This window comes from Hoplias malabaricus, chromosome Y (genome assembly GCF_029633855.1).
Source record: "Hoplias malabaricus isolate fHopMal1 chromosome Y, fHopMal1.hap1, whole genome shotgun sequence".
In the NCBI taxonomy this organism is placed as follows: domain Eukaryota; kingdom Metazoa; phylum Chordata; class Actinopteri; order Characiformes; family Erythrinidae; genus Hoplias; species Hoplias malabaricus.
The window spans coordinates 1263705-1286255 of record NC_089820.1 but is presented as its reverse complement, the minus strand read 5'-3'; the positions used below and the strand labels follow the sequence as shown (position 1 = coordinate 1286255).

The window sequence follows — 22551 nt, the reverse complement described above, 5'->3', positions numbered from 1 at the left end:
TTGTGTGAAGTCTGATTGGGTCAGGTGTGTTCCTGTGTTTTTAAAATAAACTACAGCCACACCAAACCCACTGCAGATAAACCACATTCACTCATTTTGTGATGAATGGACCAACAGGAATCATTCAAAATAACGTGGAATGCAAGTTAGTAGTTTCTGGTCAGAATAACCATAGACTGTAAGATAGAGATAATTATGGATGATGGAGAATAATTTGATATGACATAACCCACTTCTATAAGGAAGGGAAATGGTGGAATTAAAACAATGGACTGACCATCGCAACATTAAATATGTTTGGGATTACTTCTTTTGATTTATATAATTAGGTTGTTTTTTGTAGTTTTTTGTTGTTTATCTTTTTTTATGTTGACCATGTTAAATTCTGTTTTCATTTATCTTGTTTAACGTTATTGTAAATGTATGTAATTCTGTTCATTTTAGTTCACCTTGATTAAATTCCATTAATATTTTTTTTATCTTTTGTAAATACTCTGCCTTATTGAAAATGAGGGTTCCCTTAATGTATTTCCAAGTGAAAATAAATCTTGACTGATTGACTTGTACAGTGAATAAGGAATGGAGGCTGTAATTATTTCCAAAGGGGATAACAGAACCTTGTATTTTAAAAACTTGTATTTTAATTTGCAGTCTTTGATATTAAAGCATGGTTTCAGTACTGAACACACACAGAAACTCACATAAACATTACTATGCTACACATGCAGCACACACTGACCTTTTGTCAGTGCCTCAGGAATTGGGTAGACAGAAGTGGACTGCTTGCATAAGGTGGGTTAAAACAAAAAGGCAATGCTGTGTTCAGGCAGTCTCTACTTAAAACCCCTCTACTGTCTGACAAAGAGCATGGATTAATTGCACTCGAAACAGTTGAAGCAGGAGAAGAGGAAGACGGCATTAATCTTAAACTGACATTTTTAATGAAATTTTTGCAATGCTGTATTGCCTGTGAATCTGTAGTAATTAGACACAGCCCAAAGCTCACAGTGGCTTCCCCAGAGACGCCCTCACTTGTTTCATTCTTCACTTGATGCTTCTATTTATAGATTTTTGACTTGGCCTTAGCTGTGTGCTGTAATTACCTCAGCATTACAGACAGGGGGAGAACAGGCTCGTTTATGGTACAACAGAAGTGAAAACTGGATACTGTTATCTTTATATAATCTATTTTTATACATTACATTTAAAGAGATATTCCATGCATCACTAATTATAATTCATTAACATGTAAAAAATATCACCTAGAGTGTATTGATGCAAAGTGCTTAATTCTAGAGAAATGCACCAGCCCAAAATACTTCATAGTGTTGGAGATAGTAGCCAGACATGTGAAGCTTTACAATCCACACTGCTCAGAACGCTCAATTCACACACGCACACTGGCGAGAAGCGGCAGCCAAACGCACACAGTGTACTCTCGACCAGGAACGACCGTCCACCTGGAGGACTGCATCAGGCACTAGGATTTCACCCAGGACAGAGCGCCAATCCATATCTGGGCACACACACATTCACACTCATTAACTCACACACCAGGACAGTTATCAGACAGAAGCCAATTCACCTACCCTCCATGTTTTTGGACTGTGGGAGGAAACCGGAGACCCCGGAGGAAACCCACGCAGACACGGGGAGAACATGGAAACTCCACCCAGATGGGACTTGAACCCAAGATCCCAGCGCTGGGAGGCGAACGTGCAAGCCAAACTTGCTTCAATCTCTAAAGAAATATGTTCCCTGTAGTAACTTTTTAAAACATATTCATTACCTAGAAGTATCTTACACTTAAAAAGGTGCTAAAAAATGGCGATGCCATAGAAGTACATTCTTTGTTTCCATAAAGAAACATTTTTGCTAAAACATTTAAATGGTTAAAGAGCCTTAAGATTGAGTGATGTTTTTTTAAACCCTTAAAATGTTCTTCACGCTCACGTATCTCTTAAAAATAAAGTGACATCACTTATAGAACCCTTTGTAGTATTTTTATTTTTAAGAGTGTTTATATCCAAAAGCTTGTAGACAACCCTTATAAGCAATAAATTAAGCTAATTTAGGTTGCACTCATTGCTGACACATGAATGTAATTATGTATACACAGCTTGCTTCCACAGGGAAAATTTGAAAATGGGATGCTATAGAAGCTGCAATTAACTTACGATGGCCATGACCAATGCTCACTGTTGGTTGGAGGGTTGCACAGACCCTCAGCACTGGGCTGTAGATCTGAGATGAGTTGGAGTGGCTTTTGGGAAGCTTAACTAACCTTCCAACATCTTTACATGATCTCCCTTATGTTCTTGTGGCTGAATGCCATCAGAATCTTACAGCAATGTTCTAACATGTAGTATGATAAATTCATAGAAGAATAGAAGCTGTTACAGCAAAGGTGGACAGACTCCATAGTAATACAATTGATTCCATAAGAAATACTGTAGTGTACAAGTCCCATAATTTACAATTACCAGTATCATAAAGACACATGTATTATTTTTGTAAGTCTTTGTAAAGAAACATTCATTCATTCATTATCTGTAACCCTTATCCAATTCAGGGTCACGGTGGGTCCAGAGCCTACCTGGAATCATCAGGTGCAAGGCAGGAATACACCCTGGAGGGGGGCGCCAGTCCTTCACAGGGCAACACAGACACACATTCACACTTTTGAGTCGCCAAGCCACCTACCAACATGTGTTTTTGGACTGTGGGAGGAAACCAGAGCACCCAGAGGAAACCCACACGTACACGGGGAGAACACACCATCTCCTCACAGACAGTCACCCGGAGCGGGAATCGAACCCACAACCTCCAGGTTCCTGGAGCTGTGTGACTGCGACACCTACCTGCTGCACCACCGTGCCGCCCATGTAAAGAAACATGAGCTGGCAAATTTCTGTACAATTAACCATTTGATACCAAAATACCTTGAATGCCACATCTAAGAAACTGCGCTATGCAGAAAATTTGACACATTGTGGAATTTTCCTTACGTTTATGCTTCACATCCCGTCTAGTCCCAGGCTAACATGGTTTAGGGTAGTTCTTCTGGACATAGAAAAATCTCTGTCTTTGTCTAATTTATTTGTATTCAGCTATATTTTTAGTCTAAATCATCTCTTTACTAGTGTCAATTTGCCTTTATTTATTGAAAGCTCAAGATGTTCTCCTTTCAGAAAGCACCGAAAACATCATCTGTGTAGATCAAGGAGCTAACGAGCTCAAGGAGAGCTGCTCTACTCTTTCATGTTGCACTGGGTCTCATGTTTGACCTTTCTTGCTATTTAAGTGAAATATATTGATATGCTCTCAGTTTATTCCAAAAGTGAAATACAACTTGTATGTTATCTTCAAAAAAGTGGAAACATATTTAACAGAAATATTTCATATTTCTGTGTTTGGTGTCCACTTATTTTATTTCATCTTTATGTTGATTTTTTATTATTATTGTTATTTATAAAGGCAAAGTTACTTCAGTAAAGGGGGACAAACTACATATCAATTTTCTTGATTTCAAACTGTTTTGATTGCATTTAGCCATAACCAATAATAAGGTCAAGCACTAATGTTTCAGAATTGGTTCTGCATTACAAACCCCACACCAACCTCTCAACTTGGTGAACAATTTTTACGCTGTGAGTTATTTTTTTAATATATAAAATAAAGCATTTTATATCACACCTTGGGTGGCACAGTGGCGCAGTCACACAGCTCCAGGGACCTGAAGGTTGCGGGTTTGATTCCCGCTCCGGGTGACTGTCTGTGAGGAGATGGTGTGTTCTCCCCGTGTTCGTGTGGGTTTCCTCCAGGTGCTCTGGTTTCCTCCCACGGTCCAAAAACATACGTTGGTAGGTGGATTGGCGACTCAAAAGTGTCCGTGAGAGTGTGAGTGAATGTGTGTGTGTTGCCCTGTGAAGGACTGGCGCCCCCTCCAGGGTGTATTCCCGCCTTGCGCCCAATGATTCCAGGCAGGCTCTGGACCCACCATGACCCTGAACTGGATAAGGGTTACAGATAATGAATGAATGAATATCACACCTTTCTGCTTTACTTTATTTACATCTTAATAACCTAAAGGAGACAGGCAAACGTTGTTCTCTCTGGTTTGTTTAAGTTCAGAAGTTCCGTGTCTTTTAATGTGGAACGCTATAATTGGGGGGAACACTGTTTGTTTGTATGTGGTTGAAGTTGAACTTGTCTGTAAGTTTTTATTCACTGTTCATTTACAGAAGCTGGGGCTTTGTAAGCATATTTGAATGATTTCAAGTACAAAATCAGACTGGAGAGCTAGCAAATGGTGAGGAAACATCCTCAGAATTTTTATAGAATATAGTTTTTTTTATTAAAATCGTGAACGTAACCTTTAATTATGCAGACATTTGAAAAAATAAGTGCCATTATTGTCTACTAGGTATATTTCAATGTTTGTGAACCCAGCATTGTTGCCTTTAAAGGAGCAGTCTGCCATTTTCTCCATGGATTAAGAAACAGCTTTGAAATTTGGAAACAGCCATTATACTGACTCACTGACTCCTAGTGGCTGGGACATATCAGCTATTATGTACTAAGCACATTTTAAACATGGCTGTCCCCATGTAGGGGACCTGCTCAGTGAAGCATAAACTGAACCATTCAGGGATTACAAAGCCTTTTGTTCTTTTTTTTGTGGTAAATATAAGCTGATTAATTGTCTAGTTATATTACTAACTGTCTGATTAAATTGGTCCATGCTTCACAAATAGTGATGAAACATGAACATATGTAGATAATGGTAATGATAGAAATCAATTCAATTCTAGGGTTAAAATATATTTCTATGAAAATAACTGCTACATATTAGGAGGTATTTTAATGGAAAATTAATGTTCCCTGTGTCATTATGAATATCCTGCATGTGCAAGAATTCTTAGCATGTCTGTTTGAAGTAGGACCCTGCAGTGCTGTGAGCAGGGTTATATTACATAATACCTAATGGCAATTAGGCAGCTAATGGCTCTATATAAATGTAGCCACTGTGTCTGCCAGAAGTTTCTGTGTGTGCATAGGAGTGTGTATTTGTTTTGGTCTCTTTTTGGGGACAAAAATACCACAATGACACTAGGAAAAAACACAGTATAGTTAAGCATTCTACGTTGAGCCCATTTCTTTTCTCTTTTTTAAGTGGCCACTTATGTACATTTCAACTGATCTATATTTTAAACTTCCATATCTGGGAGGACAACACTAATAATTAATGAATTTAACTATTTAAAGGTTTACCCATCGTGGGAATGTGCAAATCTGTATGAAATTGTACAATCTTCAATAAAATACATTAAGGAAAATGTTAAATTTTAAAGCAGTTGTACATGAGCATATTGTCACCAAAGCCAATGCAGTTGTCAGCATATCTAGAATCCAATAACCTCCTCGACTCATTTCAGTCTGGTTTTCGCCCTCACCATAGTACCGAAACTGCCTTGGTCAAAGTTATCAATGATCTGTTGGTGACTGCAGATACGGGAGCTCTAAGTATTCTGGTCCTCCTTGACTTAAGTTCTGCCTTTGACACAGTAAATCATGCCATCCTCCTCTCAAGACTGCGTGAGCTGGGTGTCACTGGTTCTGCTCTTGACTGGTTTAGATCTTACCTAACAGATCGAAAACAATTTGTCACACTTTCTGGACATAGTTCAACCATTTCATCCATCTCACAAGGGGTCCCACAAGGCTCTGTCCTTGGCCCATTACTGTTTATTGTCTATGTACTTCCCCTCGGCCATATTATCCGTCATTTCAATCTTGATTTTCACTGTTACGCTGATGACACACAGATTTACCTCCGGACCAATTCTTTCAACAACCCACCACTCTCCAAATTGGAACTATGTCTCTCAAAAATCAGGCACTGGATGACACAAAATTCACTGATGCTTAATAGTAATAAAACTGACCTAATCCTCATTGGCTCCAAATCTACCCTAAATAAAACTGGCTCCCTCACACTCTCAATTGATGATGTCACCCTGTCCCCTTCCACTGTGGTCCGAAATCTTGGTGTCACCCTTGACTCTACGCTCACGTTTCATTCCCATGTTAGTTCCGTCATAAAAATCTCATTCTTCCACCTTCGCAACATTGCTAAAATCCGTCCTTTTCTTTCCCAGTCTGCTGCTGAACGCCTCATCCATGCATTCATCTCCAGCCGTCTTGACTATTGTAACTCTCTTCTTTCTGGCCTTAGCTCCTCACTACTACATAAACTCCAAATGGTCCAGAACTCTGCTGCCCGTCTCCTCACCCACACCCGGTCCCACCACCACATCACCCCAGTTCTCCACAACCTCCACTGGCTTCCTGTTAAATATCGTATTCAGTTCAAAATCCTCCTTCTCACCTACAAAGCTCTCAATAACCAAGCTCCCTCTTACTTATCTGACCTTCTTCAACCATACACACCAAATCGCATTCTCAGATCTTCCTCAGCTGGTTTACTCACCATTCCCCCTTCTAAGCTGCGTAGTCTTGGAGATCGAGCCTTCTCCAGATATGCCCCTCGCCTCTGGAACTCCCTTCCTCCAGAAATTCAACAGTCAACATCTCTATCACTATTTAAATCCAAACTTAAAACACACCTGTTTGCGGCTGCATTTAATCCCTCTGTTTCTGATTAGCCCTTGTTTGTTTGTACCCTTGTTCCTGTTTTGTATCATTGTGTGTTGTGTAGTGTTATGGATGTGATTGTCTTTATGTGCTCATCTGATTGTAACAGCGTCTTTGGGTTACTGAAAAGCGCTTTAAAAATTCCATTTATTATTATTATTATTATTATTAGAGCAGTATAAATCACCGTGGCACATGTGTTGTCTGGAGTGATGAGTGATGGAGCTCCACCCAATATGTTGGTATTATCTGAAGAGGTATATTCGATCTGAAACTATTACTACTTATTGACTAATATTACTAATATTACTAGTTAGAAACTAACAGTAGTACCTAATGTTCTTGTGGGTACACACCATCAAGTCTTCATAGAAGTGTTCCAACCCCTAGTCTATAGTGTTGCCACAAGAGTAGAGGTTGTTATATCAGGAAAACACAACATTCTTTTGAATACCTTTGATTTCTGAGGAAAAGGTGCCTGAGCAGAATGTAATACCCTAAAAATACACTGGAATTCCATTTATTCCATTATTCAGACATTATAAGAAATGTCTGCTATATTTAAGAGCGTCATAATATAAATATGCATTTACTGTTTGGACATACCTCACAAGGATGGTTTTATGACTGTGTGTGTGTGCGGGCATGTTAGTGGGGAGTGGGTGGGGGGTGGTTCGGGGGAGGCAGAGGCCTATAATTAGAACACCTGGTCTGGAGGACATTGGCTTTGAATCAGTCAATGGATGCTATTTTCTGCCATTCTCCACCTCACAGCTCACAGCACATTCATGCATACACCCCCCTTTATACACACATTCCTACTCAGTACTTACTCATATACCTTCCACATTCACACACATTCATCATAAACCTTGCAGCCTATGCACGCACCCCCCCCACCCACCCACCCACACACACACACACACACACACACACACACACACACACACAGTGATCTGGTCTGAAGTGCTATTTCTGTGTGCTGAATCTGACTGCAAAGGGGCTGTCAGCATACAGTCACGACTCACACGCACACATACACTGTGTCTGTGTCTGTGTGTGTGTGTGTGTGTGTGTGTATGTGTGTGTGTGTGTGCATGCGGGTGTGCATGCATTCACTCACTCACTCACACATTAGTGAGGTGTGCATATTCATGTACTCATAAATATTCATTTCTATTCTGCACTCACAGACGAATGGGAGTGTGAAGGGGAGCCAGTTTTTGTGTATAAATGTATTAATGAGAGAGAGAGGGATGAGTGATAAATCTTCAGGAGGGTGTTAATAATTCAGTGATCCTCTCACTGCATATCTCTATATGAAGAAATGATGAAATATGAGACAAATATCTTTGTGTTTACCAATAAATCTTAAAGTCAATCTGAACCCCACCCACTTAAAAAAAAAAAAAAAATCAGAAAGGTTCAGTGCATATTGTTGATTATGAACAAATCATAATATTATACCCCAAATTATGCCTGTCACAATTATTACATGATCAACTTATCATAAAATATATGGACATTACCTAAATAATTGTTGCCTTCAATATCGGCCATTCTGTTTCCTGTTACATGTTTGTTTACATTTGTAACAATGAATGTCACCAGTATTTAAGCTGCTCGCTCTGTTCTGCTTTCTGGTTTTCTTTGATCTCTCTGTTATGGAGTCATTATGTGGATGTTTTAAATAATACAAATGTATCTATATTTTATTTGTTTTATTCATTTATGATATTGAAACATTTTTATATTCCAAATCCAATATCTGAATAGTTTTTGCTAAAAGTTCTGAGCAGTTAATGTCACTATCACATAGTGCTAGAAATCTGGTGTTGTGGGTTTGAGCCCTGCTCCCTGTGACTCTCTGCGAGGAGCTTGGTGTGTTCTTCCTGTGTCCACATTGGATTACTTCGGGTGCTCCACTTTCCACATGATCCCCCTCTCAACACTAGAAGTGTTATCTGGAATTCCGATCTGGGCTAAATTCTGAATTTTAAAGTCCAAAAAGGTCAAATTTCTTATGAGAGAAATTAAAGCACATTCATCTCACACTAAAACCATTAACCTATTAAAATATGAATTAGCATTCCATCAATTATTTAAGAGTTTACTCTAAATATATAAAATCTTTACTCACATACACTTACTAGAATAAAAACTAAATAAAATAAGAAAATTAGGTTTAAATTGATGCAGAAGTACAGCTCTGGAAAGTTCCTTGGTTGATGTTTATCTCTAGTCCTGGTTTATCCTCACATCACCCATCACACCCATCCCCCAGTTCAATTCACAATATGTAAAGAGCTACAAATATGGACATTAATAACTGTGTACTAAGTATTCTAATGGTAAATGTTCCATCTTATTTAATGTATTAACTAGCTAGCCAAATGAATTTTAAACACTTAACATCAGACATAACAGAATAGCTGTGTTAGCCAGTTTGCTAGCTATCAATTTACATTTACATTACATTCTACAAAACGTATCTATTAAGTCAAAGGTCACTATTTTTATATGTAATATATCTTATCGCTGTTTGTTTCTCTGCTACAAAACAGTTCACTGTGCAGAAGTCAACTGAGCCAATCCAGCCTCAGACGCTGCTGAAATTCCCAATAATTTATAAGCCTAAACCGTTCGTCACTTCACCAGAGGTCATCAATTACAATGAGCATGAAGGGATCAGTGAGAAACCACCAGCTGAGTCCGACCTCTGCAATCAAGAGACAGAGGGAGATGAAGAGGTCTTTGCTCTCCCACGGCAAGGTAAAAAAAAACCTGAAACTATTTTCATTTACAGTTCATTTACAGCATAAAGCAGACACTGTTATCCAGTACAATTTACAAAAAAGTTTTGTCATCTTACCTAATAGCAGGAAATACAAAACAAACGTATACAACAGTTATTGCTGATACCTGGAAGAGGGGGAAAAATGGGATAAGCACTGGAACTCAAAACCTTCATGGAGGAGTTGAAGGTGTTACTGCAGCAAAGTATAAAAAAACTAATGTTTTGGGTGAAAAAGTGTCCATATAATGTTTATTGCTAAAATGCAGAGAGAACACACAGTTTACATTAAAAAACGCACACACTTTACAACTGCTCTTGGGCTGCTCATGACATGACATCATCAGTGATTGAGAAACTGTACACCCAGGTTTGGTGTTTATTGTTGCTAGTGATTTTAATCTCTGCAATTTACAGACTATCCTTTCAAATTATCATCAGAATGCACATTTTCCAACTAGAGAGAATAACACCCTCAACAATATGTACAGCACTGTGAAGGGCATTTTTTATAAGGCTGATTCCCACCCTCACTTCGGACAGTCTGACCACATATCCCTGATTCTCCACCTAGCTTACAAAAACACAGGCATATTCCCCCAGTAAGTAAATGTGTTAAAAGTGTGTCGTGTGGATCCCAACCAGGTGCTAAGAGACTTAATACTATTTGTGAAGTGCTTAAATTTGCTGTCATGCAAGAGGACTGTACTGATAATCTAAAGGAATACACATTGGGAGTAACAGGCTAGGTGTGGAGAACACCCTAGATGTGGTCCTTGCTACACACTTGCTCCACTGCACATGTTTCTGTTGATATTGTCGAATACAAGAAGGCCAGGTGTGGTCTACGTAGAGCCACCAAGCCAGCGAGGGGACAATTCAGTTTGATGCTGGAGTACTTCTAGAAAATGGCTGACACTCAATGCATGTGGCAAGGACTGTAATGTAGGACAGGCATGTCACAGTCTCTGAGGCAGAAGTGAGTGGGAACCTGAGAAGATTAAATCCCTAGGCAAGACAACATCCCTGGGTATGCACTCAGGGCTTGCTCACTGAAACTGGCTGATGTCTTTGCATGTCATATCCAACATGTCCCTTGCACAAGCAACAGTACCTACCTGCTTCAAGAAAACCACCTCCTCCTCCTCTTCAAGAATTTCCCAGTCCCCTGTCTCCTTCACTAATGGCCAAGTTTACAGACCCCAGTTGTGGTGAAGTGCTTTAAAAGGTAGTCATGGCCCACATCCAGAGGAAAATATTGGACACCTTAGATCCTTTCCAGTTTGTGTATCGTCAGAACATGTCAACACAGGAGGCTGTGAACTCTGTCATCCACACAGCCCTCTTGCACTTAAAGACCAAGGTCAGTTATGTGACAATGCTGTTTGTTGACTACAGCTCAGCTTTCAATACCATCAAAAAAATGCCACATGTATCCACACATTTGGCCTGTTGACAACCCTCTACAACTGGATCCTAGATTTTCTGACAGGAAGACCACAATCGACAACCGCACAGCTAGCATACAGACCTCAAAATCTGGAACACCCCAGGGCTGTGTCCCACACTCTACACTCTCTTTACATAAAACTGCCTTCCAGACCAAAACAAGTATCATCAAATTAGTTGATGATATGTGGAAGTGGTGTGTGCATAGAAGGGAAGTGGCAAATTTGGTGGCATGGTGCCAGGACAATGATCATTCCTTAAGTATCAAAAATAAAATAATAATAATAATAATAATACATTTGATTTATAAGTGCCTTTCAGGATACTCAAGAACATTTTACAGTACAACGGTTCCAGGGGACAAATAGCAATAATAAAATAATAAACAGTGAGGTACAAATAATGGCAATAATAAAAACAAAACAAAATAAAATAAAATAAAAATTACAGATTAAAACAAATGTAAAGTAAGAAAATAGAGGACATCTACAACTATGATAAAACAACAAGGCAGTGAGACAGTATGACTAAAAATTAGAAAAAGCAGTCTGAAAAGTTTTTAAATGCTTGGTGGAGAGTGATGGGCAGAGATGAAGATGCAGGGGTTAGAGTTCCATAATTTGGGCCTGTAACACTAAAAGCTGTCACCATACCTGCGTAATTTGGTAGGAGGAACAAAGAGCAAATGAGCATCAGCAAACCAGAGTGAACAAATTAAGAAAATATTAAGACAATCTCATCTGGTGAAGAAGTGACAGCATAATTTGCACATACCGAGAAGGCTGAGGGGTTTTAACAAGCCAGCGAAAAATTTCTACTTCTACTTTTACTGGTGTAGAGCATCCTTTTGATACCCTCTAGCCTTCTAGAAGGTGGTCAAGAAGACTGCCAGAACCATCACAAGAACAGATTTCCCATCACTGGACATTTACTACACCAAAGTCTTCAGAAAAGCATGCCCCACCCCCCAACAGAGCCTCTTCACACTGTACAAGAGTGTGAAATCTAGAACAAGAAAACTCAGAAATAGCCTTTATGTACAAGCCATTAGACTTGTGAATGACCTCCACAGACACCCACAATCCAACCAGCTGTGCGATTAGCTCCAAGCAAGATGTGCATGCTCACATACACACCTGGACAGCCTGATAGCCTTATTTTATGCCTTTGTTGCACATGTTAAATACAGCCAACCTTATTTGTACATAATATATTTTCTCAATTCCTTTTTTTATTTAATATTTAAATTTTTGTATTTATTTTTTACTTAACCAAAATGGCATGACTGCAGGATACGAATTTGATTGTTCAATGTAACACGTGTCTTACTGAACACATGACAACGGAACTCTTGAATCTTGAATCTTGAACATAGAGTATTGTTTGGAATTTGTGCTGATACAACTAGTAAGAATTTGCCATTTCACTTTTTTTTTTTCTTCTTAGTTAAACTGCCATTCACATTAGCTGTTTATATCTTTGTCCCAAAGGCTAACCTTTCCAAATGGAACCATATCTCACATATGTTGGTGACATGTTCTTTGGCCTTGATTTGACATGTGACTGCTGGCTGCTCTTGCTTTCATGGGCATAGAGACCTTTCAAATTACACTGTCAATCAGACCGTTCCTCTGGGATGGTAGATAGTGAGAGAGATTATTGTACCTGTAGTCTCTAATATTCCCTGTAAAATAATACATTCCATTTCTTTTAACACTATCAGTCTTGTGACTTTGAATTTGTATTAATGGCATTTTAATGACAGGAAAGAAAATTCATAGCAATGTCATTAGGTGAATGCGGTTGAGATTAGAATGCGGAAGAGCCAATCACAGGCACATATTATTAGACCAAGTAAGGGTCAAAAGTCGTTACTGTAGAATATATGATGCCTGAAAATTATACCCCAATGATCTGGAAGCTGGAAATGTGTTTATAATAACACTAAAAAGATAGGATTTTCTTAGAATTTATATGCATTTTATTCTGGTGCTGTTTTCTCTCAGATTCAATAGATGAGACACCTTGTGCCGTGGAGCAGTCTAGCGGGATGACGACCAGCAGTTCCGTTCTGCACCCCAAACTGCACTTCTCCCTCCGCCTGCACAGCCACAACAAAGAGCTTCACATCACTGTTATAGAGGGTAACACATACATACACTCACCTGCTCAGAAAATATAATATCAATATGTCTTTTGCATAGGCAGAGATTCAGCCATGCATTAAAAACCTTTAGATAGAAATCTGCACTCACGTTCTCCACAGTACCATGCATACAGATATCACTACTAATCTCCTGACCTTTCAATGATCTAATTAAATTACGGTCTTTAGGAAATTATCCAATGCAAAATGATGCATTTCACAATTACTAAATTCAGTTTAATTCTTATATACTGAACACAAATGCAGCCAAATGTAGAAGAACTTGTCCTCTTTAAAGAGAAGCATTATTGTAATTTAAGTCATTTTAATTTAGAATGTATTTAATAATGTAATGTATCAACTTTTTAGTTATTAATTTTTTAAGAAAAACATTTCTGATGAAATTATTTAAAAAAATGTGTTTTAGTTTAGGGCTTAAAACCATTGCTAAAAACACAGTTTGAAATGTAATCAAGCTCTGATCTTGCTTCAGACAGGTAAATATTCAGTCTTCCACTGTGTAAAGGCCATGTAACATTATGGGTCTGATAGGACGTGTAGGTGTAAGCAAAATTGTAATACACAACAATCTGAAAAATCTGTAAATCAGACAAAAAAGCTCCTGCTGATGTTTTCAGAAAGATGGACAGGAGGCCCCAGAGCCAAGACTTCAGTATCAGTTGGGATTACTCGTATTATGAGAAGCAAATTCAATCAGTTACTGCACTGAAATTTTTAAGCATTTAAAGCATTGACTCCAGAGGATTCCTATTTTTCTTGCTTCTCCAAGGATATTATACAATGGCAGAAGTAGAAAGTGGGGGGTGGCATTCACAAAATGTGGCAGAAGCATTTCATATGCCTTGTGCTAGCTTTGCTCCAGCAGACTCATTGAAATGTGCATGGAAACAGTCAGGAAGGAGGGTGTGTCTGCACATGTAAACTCGCATGTGGGGAATTAGCTATGGCTGACTGGCTTTGGCTAATTATAAGGGGTGTCTTCCCTTTTTTGGACCTGCTCGTGTGTACCCACACCTTCACATAACTGTATATACACATACACCCACCCACCAGTATACACATTAAACTCATCAGTTTCACCAATAGGAGATTGCAAATGCTCTTAGCACTCAGCCTGGTTCTGAACTAAAAAGGTTTTCCCTGCAGACATAGATGAAAAGGTCACAGATACACACTCCCACACATATCATACACACACTTAACCAGAATGCCGTGATCACAGACCTGACCAAAGGTTAAGACATAATTAAGTTATGCCTGGTGCTTGCTCATTAACTGCTCTTCTATTGTTGTTTCCTGTTGCTGGTTGGACAAAGCACTTCCCTTCATTCTACAGCTGCCAGTAGTACAGGCCTATTTATGCAGATTTATTTATTGGGCTATGACTGGAGCATATCAGACCAACAGAAAGCTCCTAAATCAATTTAGCTCACTTTAGTGCCTCTGTTTAGCCAGATCAGGTAAAACTACTAATCAAATTTGAGGCATGGCCAGATGGCTGGCTATGTACAAGGCAGCAGCTCAGTGGTGACATTTTATTGGTATGGCTTCTTTTTCCATTAAACCATTATTGCTAGCGGTTGTCTATTACTCACCCAAATACAATCTCTCCTTACTATGCATGAATATACGTTTGAATGCAAAAAAAACAATTACATGTTTGTAAACAGAAATCATGCTTTTGTGACTACCTTTTTAAATAGTGCTACATACAATATAATTTCAGGCTCAGGAGGTGTTTAAAATCCATGGTTTTTCATTGCAAGGGCGTTTTTCCTGCTTTTAAAACCTCAAGCCAAACCTACAAAAGAGAGACTATAAATACTGTGGAAGCAGTCTTAACTGCGACGGTCAAAAAAGGTCCCCTACTTAAACATCAGATGTGAATGTGCCTACAACTCGACTACTGCTAATCAAAATAAAGGTCTGTGTGAATAGTCTCTACCAGCTACAATTATTTAAGCTGTGATTTCTGGGCCTCAACCTACCTCTATTTGTCATGGTGCTTATACTATTAAAATAGTTGTGGAGGAGTAGAAAGTATTAATAATTGACATTGTGAATTTTTTATGATCATATAAGCCTGGCAAAGGCTATTAAGTATGTATGAAACACACATTAAAGCTATAATAACTGCAGTCATCAGTGTCCATCATCAGGAGTGATTTAAGTTAATCCAGGTGGCGTCAATAACATCAATAATGTTATCTACACAAAGCAGAGAATCAGCTCTTTCATCTGCAAGGAGAAAAATAGAATGCAAAAAGAAGACAAGCTTCTATAGCCTTATTTGAGCTGGATTAGTTTTGCCTGAGGAGGGCGATTCATTACAATATTACTGGACATTCTGATGTTTTTTTTTAAATCCTGCCTGTACAGGGCTTTAAAATTCCACATTTCTGTTTAATCTTTCCCTCCTTCTCCTTTCTCTTTCTCTCTGTAGCTGAGCACATGAGTGTAGATGTGGGCTGCGAAGGATATGTGTCTGGTTGTGTGACTGTAGCTGGAGAACAGAAGCATTGTCAGACGGCAGTACGCAAGCTGGCAGCACGAGTCCAATGGGGTGAGGCGTTGGTTTTCGCTCTGCCCAGCAACTGTAACATGGAGGGCACAGAGGGCATGGAGGGAGAGGTGGCACTGACCCTGCACAGCTGTGACCGTTTCTCCCGGAATGCTACTCTGGGCACTGTGAGGTTCAAACTGGCTGACGTGGGAATGATGTCTGATGCCGACTGCTGGGTCGACCTGCAGCCTCCAAAACAGGTGAGGAATATTACCCTGAATTACACCTCAGAAATGGTGAAAAATAATTCTCATATAATAAAACAAGTTCGGAACAGTGGTGCAGCAGGTAGTGTCACAGTCACACAGCTCCAGGATCCCACTTCGGGTGACTGTCTGTGAGGAGTTTGGTGTGTTCTTCCTGTGTCTGCATGGGTTTCCTCTGGGTGCTCCAGTTTCCTCCCACAGTCCAAAAACACATTGGTCGGTGGATTGGTGACTCAAAAGTGTCCATAGGTGTGAGTGTGTGTCACCCTATGAAGGACTGGCACCTCCTGCAAAGTGTGTTCCTGCCTAGCGCTCAGTGATTCCAGGTAGGCTTCAGACCCTGAACTGGATAAGCAGTTACAGATAATGAATGAATGAATGAATGAAAGAAAGAAATGTGACATATAGTCTCACAACTATGAAAAAAAGAAAACCAAATCTAAACTGCCACCTAAACTAAACTATCAAAATTTAAATACAAAAGGGACACCTGCTTACTAATCTGAGATGTCTGTACACTGATCTCTATGTGGTATAAAATGGAGGGTGTAACTCCCTCAGAGGCTAATAAGGGCTTTAACATTTTAGAGTACAAAGATGTTTACATTATCAAATGTAAGACATTATAATAAACAGAGAAGAGTGAATGGGACCAAGGAGGTTTCTGTTTTCTCTGTCTGAGGAGTTCTGGCCCATGTTTGTTGAAGCAGTATTTTTAGCATCCCCTCACCTGAACCCCCATGGTCATGTGACTGGAGATCTGCAACCAGGGCAGGCACTAGTGGGGCGGTGGTGGGCATTTTCTCAAGCTGTCAAGGCCATGATTTTATTATTTAAAAGTTGACGCATGCTTTTGCATTCCATGTCCTATATATGGGGCACAATGACAAAAATTTAGCATTCATAAAGCAAAATGTGATTATTTATAAATTAATTTCTTCCTCATAACTGGAAACAGACCACTGTGTATATCCCACTGCAATTACTGGTATGGCACTGCTGCAAATTTATATGATTATTCCGGGTTATTCATTATAATAATAATAATAATAATACCAATAACAATAGTAAAACACTTTTGTTTCAATTTTCTCACTGAAATGCAGTGTTGATAGTGGACTAATTTATTTTCATATCTTTAGATGCATTTGGCTTTGGTAAAATGTAAAAAAAAAAAAAAATTCAAACTTTTTATGCAAATGGAAATAGTTCAGTGAAATTACCCTTTGGTACTACCAAAAGATTTAATATTGAAAGAGGATGCCCAATCTCTCCATATTTGTTTCTCCTTGCTATGCAATTAGTTTCTGTTCATTTTAATATTCAAGTCCTCACTATAGCCAATAGAGAAATAACTATCAGTCAGCTAGCTAACGACACTACACTAAATCACAGATTGATAAGGCACTTACTATCATCAATACCTTTTCCTGTGCAGCAGGCCTTAATTTGAATCTAAATAAATGCAAACTGTTAGCAATAAAAGGGATTCCACTTAAGTCAAATGTTAAATATCTAGGTATTTACATTGAAAAAGAACCAACTACTAGAGTGTATGAAAACTTTAATCCATTACTTGTCATGACAGAAAGACAACATATGCTTACAGAGAGACCTGTCATTCACAGTAACTTTACTGTCTAAGGCTGAAGGTCTCTCTAGGCTTATCTATACATCCCTAGTACTTTAGTTAAAAAAAAAAATAAAAAAATAAGAAAAAAAAAAATATATATATATACAGGCTCAGCTTCTGCATGATGATTGGATGCTCTGTCTGAGGCTGAATCCCTTTTTGATTGACAGCGAAATGAGCGAATCAGCAATCGTTTGGTGTAGAGATCCATGGGAGCATTACATTTTCATTCTGTTCTGAGTTGAACAGTAGACGTTCTTAATCCACTTAGCGGCATTTTCTTTGTTAAAAACGACTAGTGACAAATCGAGCTTCTATTTCTGGTGGTTTTTTGTAGCTGCTTGTGTTTGGAGACTGACTTCTATCACTCTTTCTGACTTCTATCGCAGTTTCTGTCCAGCGGGTGCTGCTGAGCCCCTCCACCGTCACAAAGCACTCACAGGCGGACACACTTCACATGGGCCAAGGCCGTTTAAGCCTAGCTCTGCTGGCCATTGAGAGGACACTAGTCAAGTCCCTGGAAAAGACGCCTTGTTGGTACGACAGGGTCACAGATCATTTTCTTGAAAAGGAACGGAGGGTAGAATTTACGTATAAATAAACCAACACATTTTATGATGTAGGCCGAAATTGAGCTTCCCCTCCTTGAAAGACCAGCATCCGCCACTGATATATATATATGTATGTTCAATTAGATACATTTATTCATTCATTCATTCATTATCTGTAACCGCTGATCAAGTTCACCCTGGAGGGGGCAGATAAATTTATATTTAATTTTATTTAGAAAAAATGACATCACATAAAAAAATAATATAATAAATTAACTCTGCTCTGGAGGATTTAATGTATACAATATGTTTTTATAATGGTTCAAAGGAAAATAATTGTACAACCCCAATTCCAGTGAAGTTGGGGCATTGTTTAAAACTTAAAAAACAGAATACGATAATTTGCAAATCCTTTTCAAACCTATATTCAATTGAATACACTACAAAGACAAGATATTTAATGTTCAAACCAATAAACTTTTTTTTTTTTTTTGCAAATATGCACTCATTTTGAATTTGAGGCCTGCAACACGTTCCAAAAGAGTTGGGACAGGGGCATGTTTACGACTGTGTTACATGACCTATCCTTTTGACAATGCTTAATAATTGTTTGGGAACTGAGGACACTAACAGTTGAAGCTTTGTAGGTGGAACTCTTTCCCATTCTTGCTTAAAGACTAAGCACCACTTAATGGACCTCCATGAATATTTCACATTATTTTAGTTACTGATATATATAAGTATGAATTAAAATGAAAATAGCAGCTTAATTTGCTTTAAAACTGACAATTTAATTAAATGGACGGAAAAACCAGAGCTCGCTATGGAAATTCTTGAACGCAACTGTAGTGTCCTTACCTGTCTTAATTTTAGCTTAGACAAGAAAGCCATCTTCACATATACAGCAGAATTAGCTAGAATTAACTATTATTACTGAATTATGCTCATTGACCCGCCGTGGGTTCTTGACTCTGAAATGGAATCTGAACTAGAAGTTATAATTCCATACAAGAAAGGTGCACACACAAACAAATAACCAAGGATTGGTTTTATCACACAACTGGTTTATTAACTGTAAAATAGAATAATGAATATTGATTAGACATTCATATAATAAAATGGATTACAGCAATATATGAGGGAACAGGGAGATTAATCCATCCATCCATCCATTATCTGTAACCGCTTATCCAATTTAGGGTCGCGGGGGGTCCAGAGCCTACCTGGAATCATTGGGCGCAAGGCGGGAATACACCCTGGAGGGGACGCCAGTCCTTCACAGGGCAACACAGACACACACACATTCACTCACACACTCATACCTACGGACACTTTTGAGTCGCCAATCCACCTGCAACGTGTGTTTTTGGACTGTGGGAGGAAACCGGAGCACCCGGAGGAAACCCACGCGGACACAGGGAGAACACACCAACTCCTCACAGACAGTCACCCAGAGTGGGAATCGAACCCACAACCTCCAGGCCCCTGGAGCTGTGTGACTGCGACACTACCTGCTGCGCCACCGTGCCGCCCCCAGGGAGATTAAAATATGAGGGAATTTCTCTATGATAATTATTGCCCTAAGTTCTATGAAAAGCTATTGTTTATCCCCGCAAACTTTCAGTACCAACCCATGAGCCATGAGAGACATGAGACCATGTGACCTTACGTATCCGGAGATGGACAGGGAGCATGTCGCTGACGGTGCCTTCCGGCACGACTTCCTGGAGAATTGCAGACGCGGGCCTTGTAGGTTGCAACCGCGGGCGTTTCTTTTCTCCCGAGGCTTTCAGACGCAGCCGTCGGAGCTGGTGGTGTTCTGAAGGTCTCTGTCGGGATTCTTCATTGTTGCTGATCTGCCGCCTTGTGAGAGAGAGACACGTCCATGCAGGTCTCTCCTGGGCAGGTTTCTCCTCATCTCAGAAGGTCATTAGGAGGGTGCGTGCGGCCGTCCTCTTCGTGGTGTTGTCGTCCTTTTGAGGGTCAGAAGTCTAAGGTTCCTTTCAGGCTCTGGGTGTGGCGTTGAAATTTCGCTAGGGTTAATCTATAGCTTTTCTTAATCTGTAGTTTCTATCTGGACCACGCTTTAAAGGCCCAAGACTGTTGAAGAGAGCCATGAGTCTGACGCCTGCAGACTCATTTCAAATACTCAGGTCATTTTACTCTTTAGCCTTGAAAAAGGCTAAAAGGGTAAACGCCCCAAGTATCTGGAGCCTTGAAGTGAAGAGTCGAAGAGCGGAGAAAAAGGGGAAGAAGCCAGAAAAGCCCATGTCATTTGGCGCCACAGGTTTTTAACCAGAGTTTAGAAAACCCGCCCCGAATACCTGATTCGTCCTCAATGAGGGCGAATTGGAGCTTTTCTTGCTCCTGATTGGCTGTTTCCTGTACCTTGGAAGTGGCATCACACAGAATTTATGACACTTGACAAGACAAAGACTTGACCATCCCTGAGTGAATACTTTGCAATATAAAAGATTGTATGTTACACAGAGTAATATCATTAAGAAAAAGACAACTAAAACAGGCGAAGTGAGTGTCCTTACCCTGTTTACCTCCATGTTACAGAGGCTCTTGAACACCTTTCGTTGGTGTCCTTACATGCCCATATTGTTGGAAAAGCGCCAGTGAAATGAGCTACAGATAACGGAGTGAGCGGATGGTACTTTCCAAAGTGCTCGTTTAAATTTGACAAATTTAGTCAATTTTCTGGATATTTGGGGATCAACAGTCCGGGGTCTCCGTTGTCGTATTTTTTGCTTCTTAATGCGCCACACATTTTTAATGGGAGACAGGTCTATACTGCAGGCAGGCCAGTCTAGTACCTTCATTTTTTTACCATAAAGCTACGCTGTTGTAACACGTGCAGAATGTGACTTGGCATTGTCTTGCTGAAATAAGCAGGGACATCCCTGAAAAAGACGTTGCTTGGATAGCAGTTACCCATGCCATGGGCACTAACACACCCCCATACCATCAGAGATGCTGGCTTTTGAACTTTGTGCTGAAAACATTGGCCTGGAGGACACCACTTCCATGATTTCCAAAAACAATTTGAAATTTGGACTCGTCAGACCCCAGGACACTTTTCCAGTTTACGTCAGTCCTTCTCAGGTGAGCTCAGGCCCAGAGAAGCCGGCGGCATTTCTGGGTGTTGTTGATATATGGCTTTCCCTTTGCATGGTAGAGTTTTAACTTGCACTTGTAGATGGAGCGACAAACTGTGTTCACTGACAATGGTTTTCTGTAGTGTTCCTGATCCCATGTGGTAATATCCGTTACAGAATGATGTCGGTTTTTAATGCAGTGCCGCCTGAGGGACTGAAGGTCATGAGCATTCAATGTTGGTTTTAAGCCTTGCCACTTACTTGCAGAGATTTCTCCAGATTCTCTGAATCTTTTGAAGATATTATGTGCTATAGATGATGAAATCCCTAAATTCTTTGCAATTGTACCTTGAGAAAGGTTGTTCTTAAACTGTTGGACGATTTGCTCACGCAGTTCTTCACAAAGTGATGAACCTCGACCCGTCCTTGCTTGAGAATGACTGACCCCTTCGAGATTTCTCCCTTTATACCCAATCATGACACTCACCTGTTTCCAATTCACCTGTTCACCTGTGGAATGTTCCAAACAGGTGTTTTTTGAGCATTCCTCATCCTCATCAGTCTTTTTTGCCCCTTTTGGAATGTGTTGCAGGCCTCAAATTCAACATCAGTGATTTGCAACAAACAATAAAGTTTATCTGTTTGAACATTAAATACTTTGTCTTTGTAGTATATTCAGTTGAATATAGGTTGAAAAGGATTTACAATCATCATATTCTGTTTTTATTTATGTTTTACACACCGTCACAACTTCTTTGGAATTTGTCCATTATCCGTAAATCTATGCTGAAATAAATACACATTGGTAACATATGCTCTTTATTTGACAAAAGAGCAACTAATCAATTAAAAGCCACAAAGGTATAATTAATATAAAACATATAATTAATAAAATTGCAGTATTTTACTGGAAAACCCAATTTCCCAATATACACTGGAAATCAACATGGCTTTTAGTGTGGAACTTTCTCCTTACAAATAAGGTCCAGGAAGTTTCTTTAAAAATTTGCATAGAAGCCAGTAGTTTTGACACAAACCTGAGGATTACTCATGAACGGTTTTAAGACTCAAATTAAATCTCATTTTTAAGGGGACACCCTAAGGTAAGCACTTCTTGTGCTTTGTTGATAGGTAAGTTGCTTGTGGGCTCTACAGGTTTCAATTGCAGTTTTCTTTTTTGGCGAAGAGATCTGAAGTTTGAACTATCTTTTTCTTTTGGCTTTAATTCCTTAGTCATACAGAGTATAATGATTTATATCATAGTAATCCTGAGAGTCTGCCCGTTCGATTGATGTATAATATATACACATTGGCTCAAATATGGCGCAGTGAAAAATCTATACTCACAAATATGTTTTTCAAAACAGCTTTCCCGGCAAGGAATATTTAGACCAAAAATACTTATTTATTGAGTGGAATTATAAAAT

General features: G+C 39.3%; 1 protein-coding gene across 1 annotated transcript in view; it reads left to right on the top strand.

Moving 5' to 3' along the window:
- Positions 1 to 22551, top strand: part of LOC136678914 (synaptotagmin-13-like) — a 34974-nt gene that overhangs the window by 471 nt on the left and 11952 nt on the right. The window contains exons 2-4 of the mRNA XM_066657103.1: positions 9222 to 9429; positions 12907 to 13044; positions 15511 to 15830. Of these exons, the coding sequence (XP_066513200.1) occupies positions 9222 to 9429; positions 12907 to 13044; positions 15511 to 15830 (666 nt within the window). The remainder of the gene's footprint in view (positions 1 to 9221; positions 9430 to 12906; positions 13045 to 15510; positions 15831 to 22551) is intronic.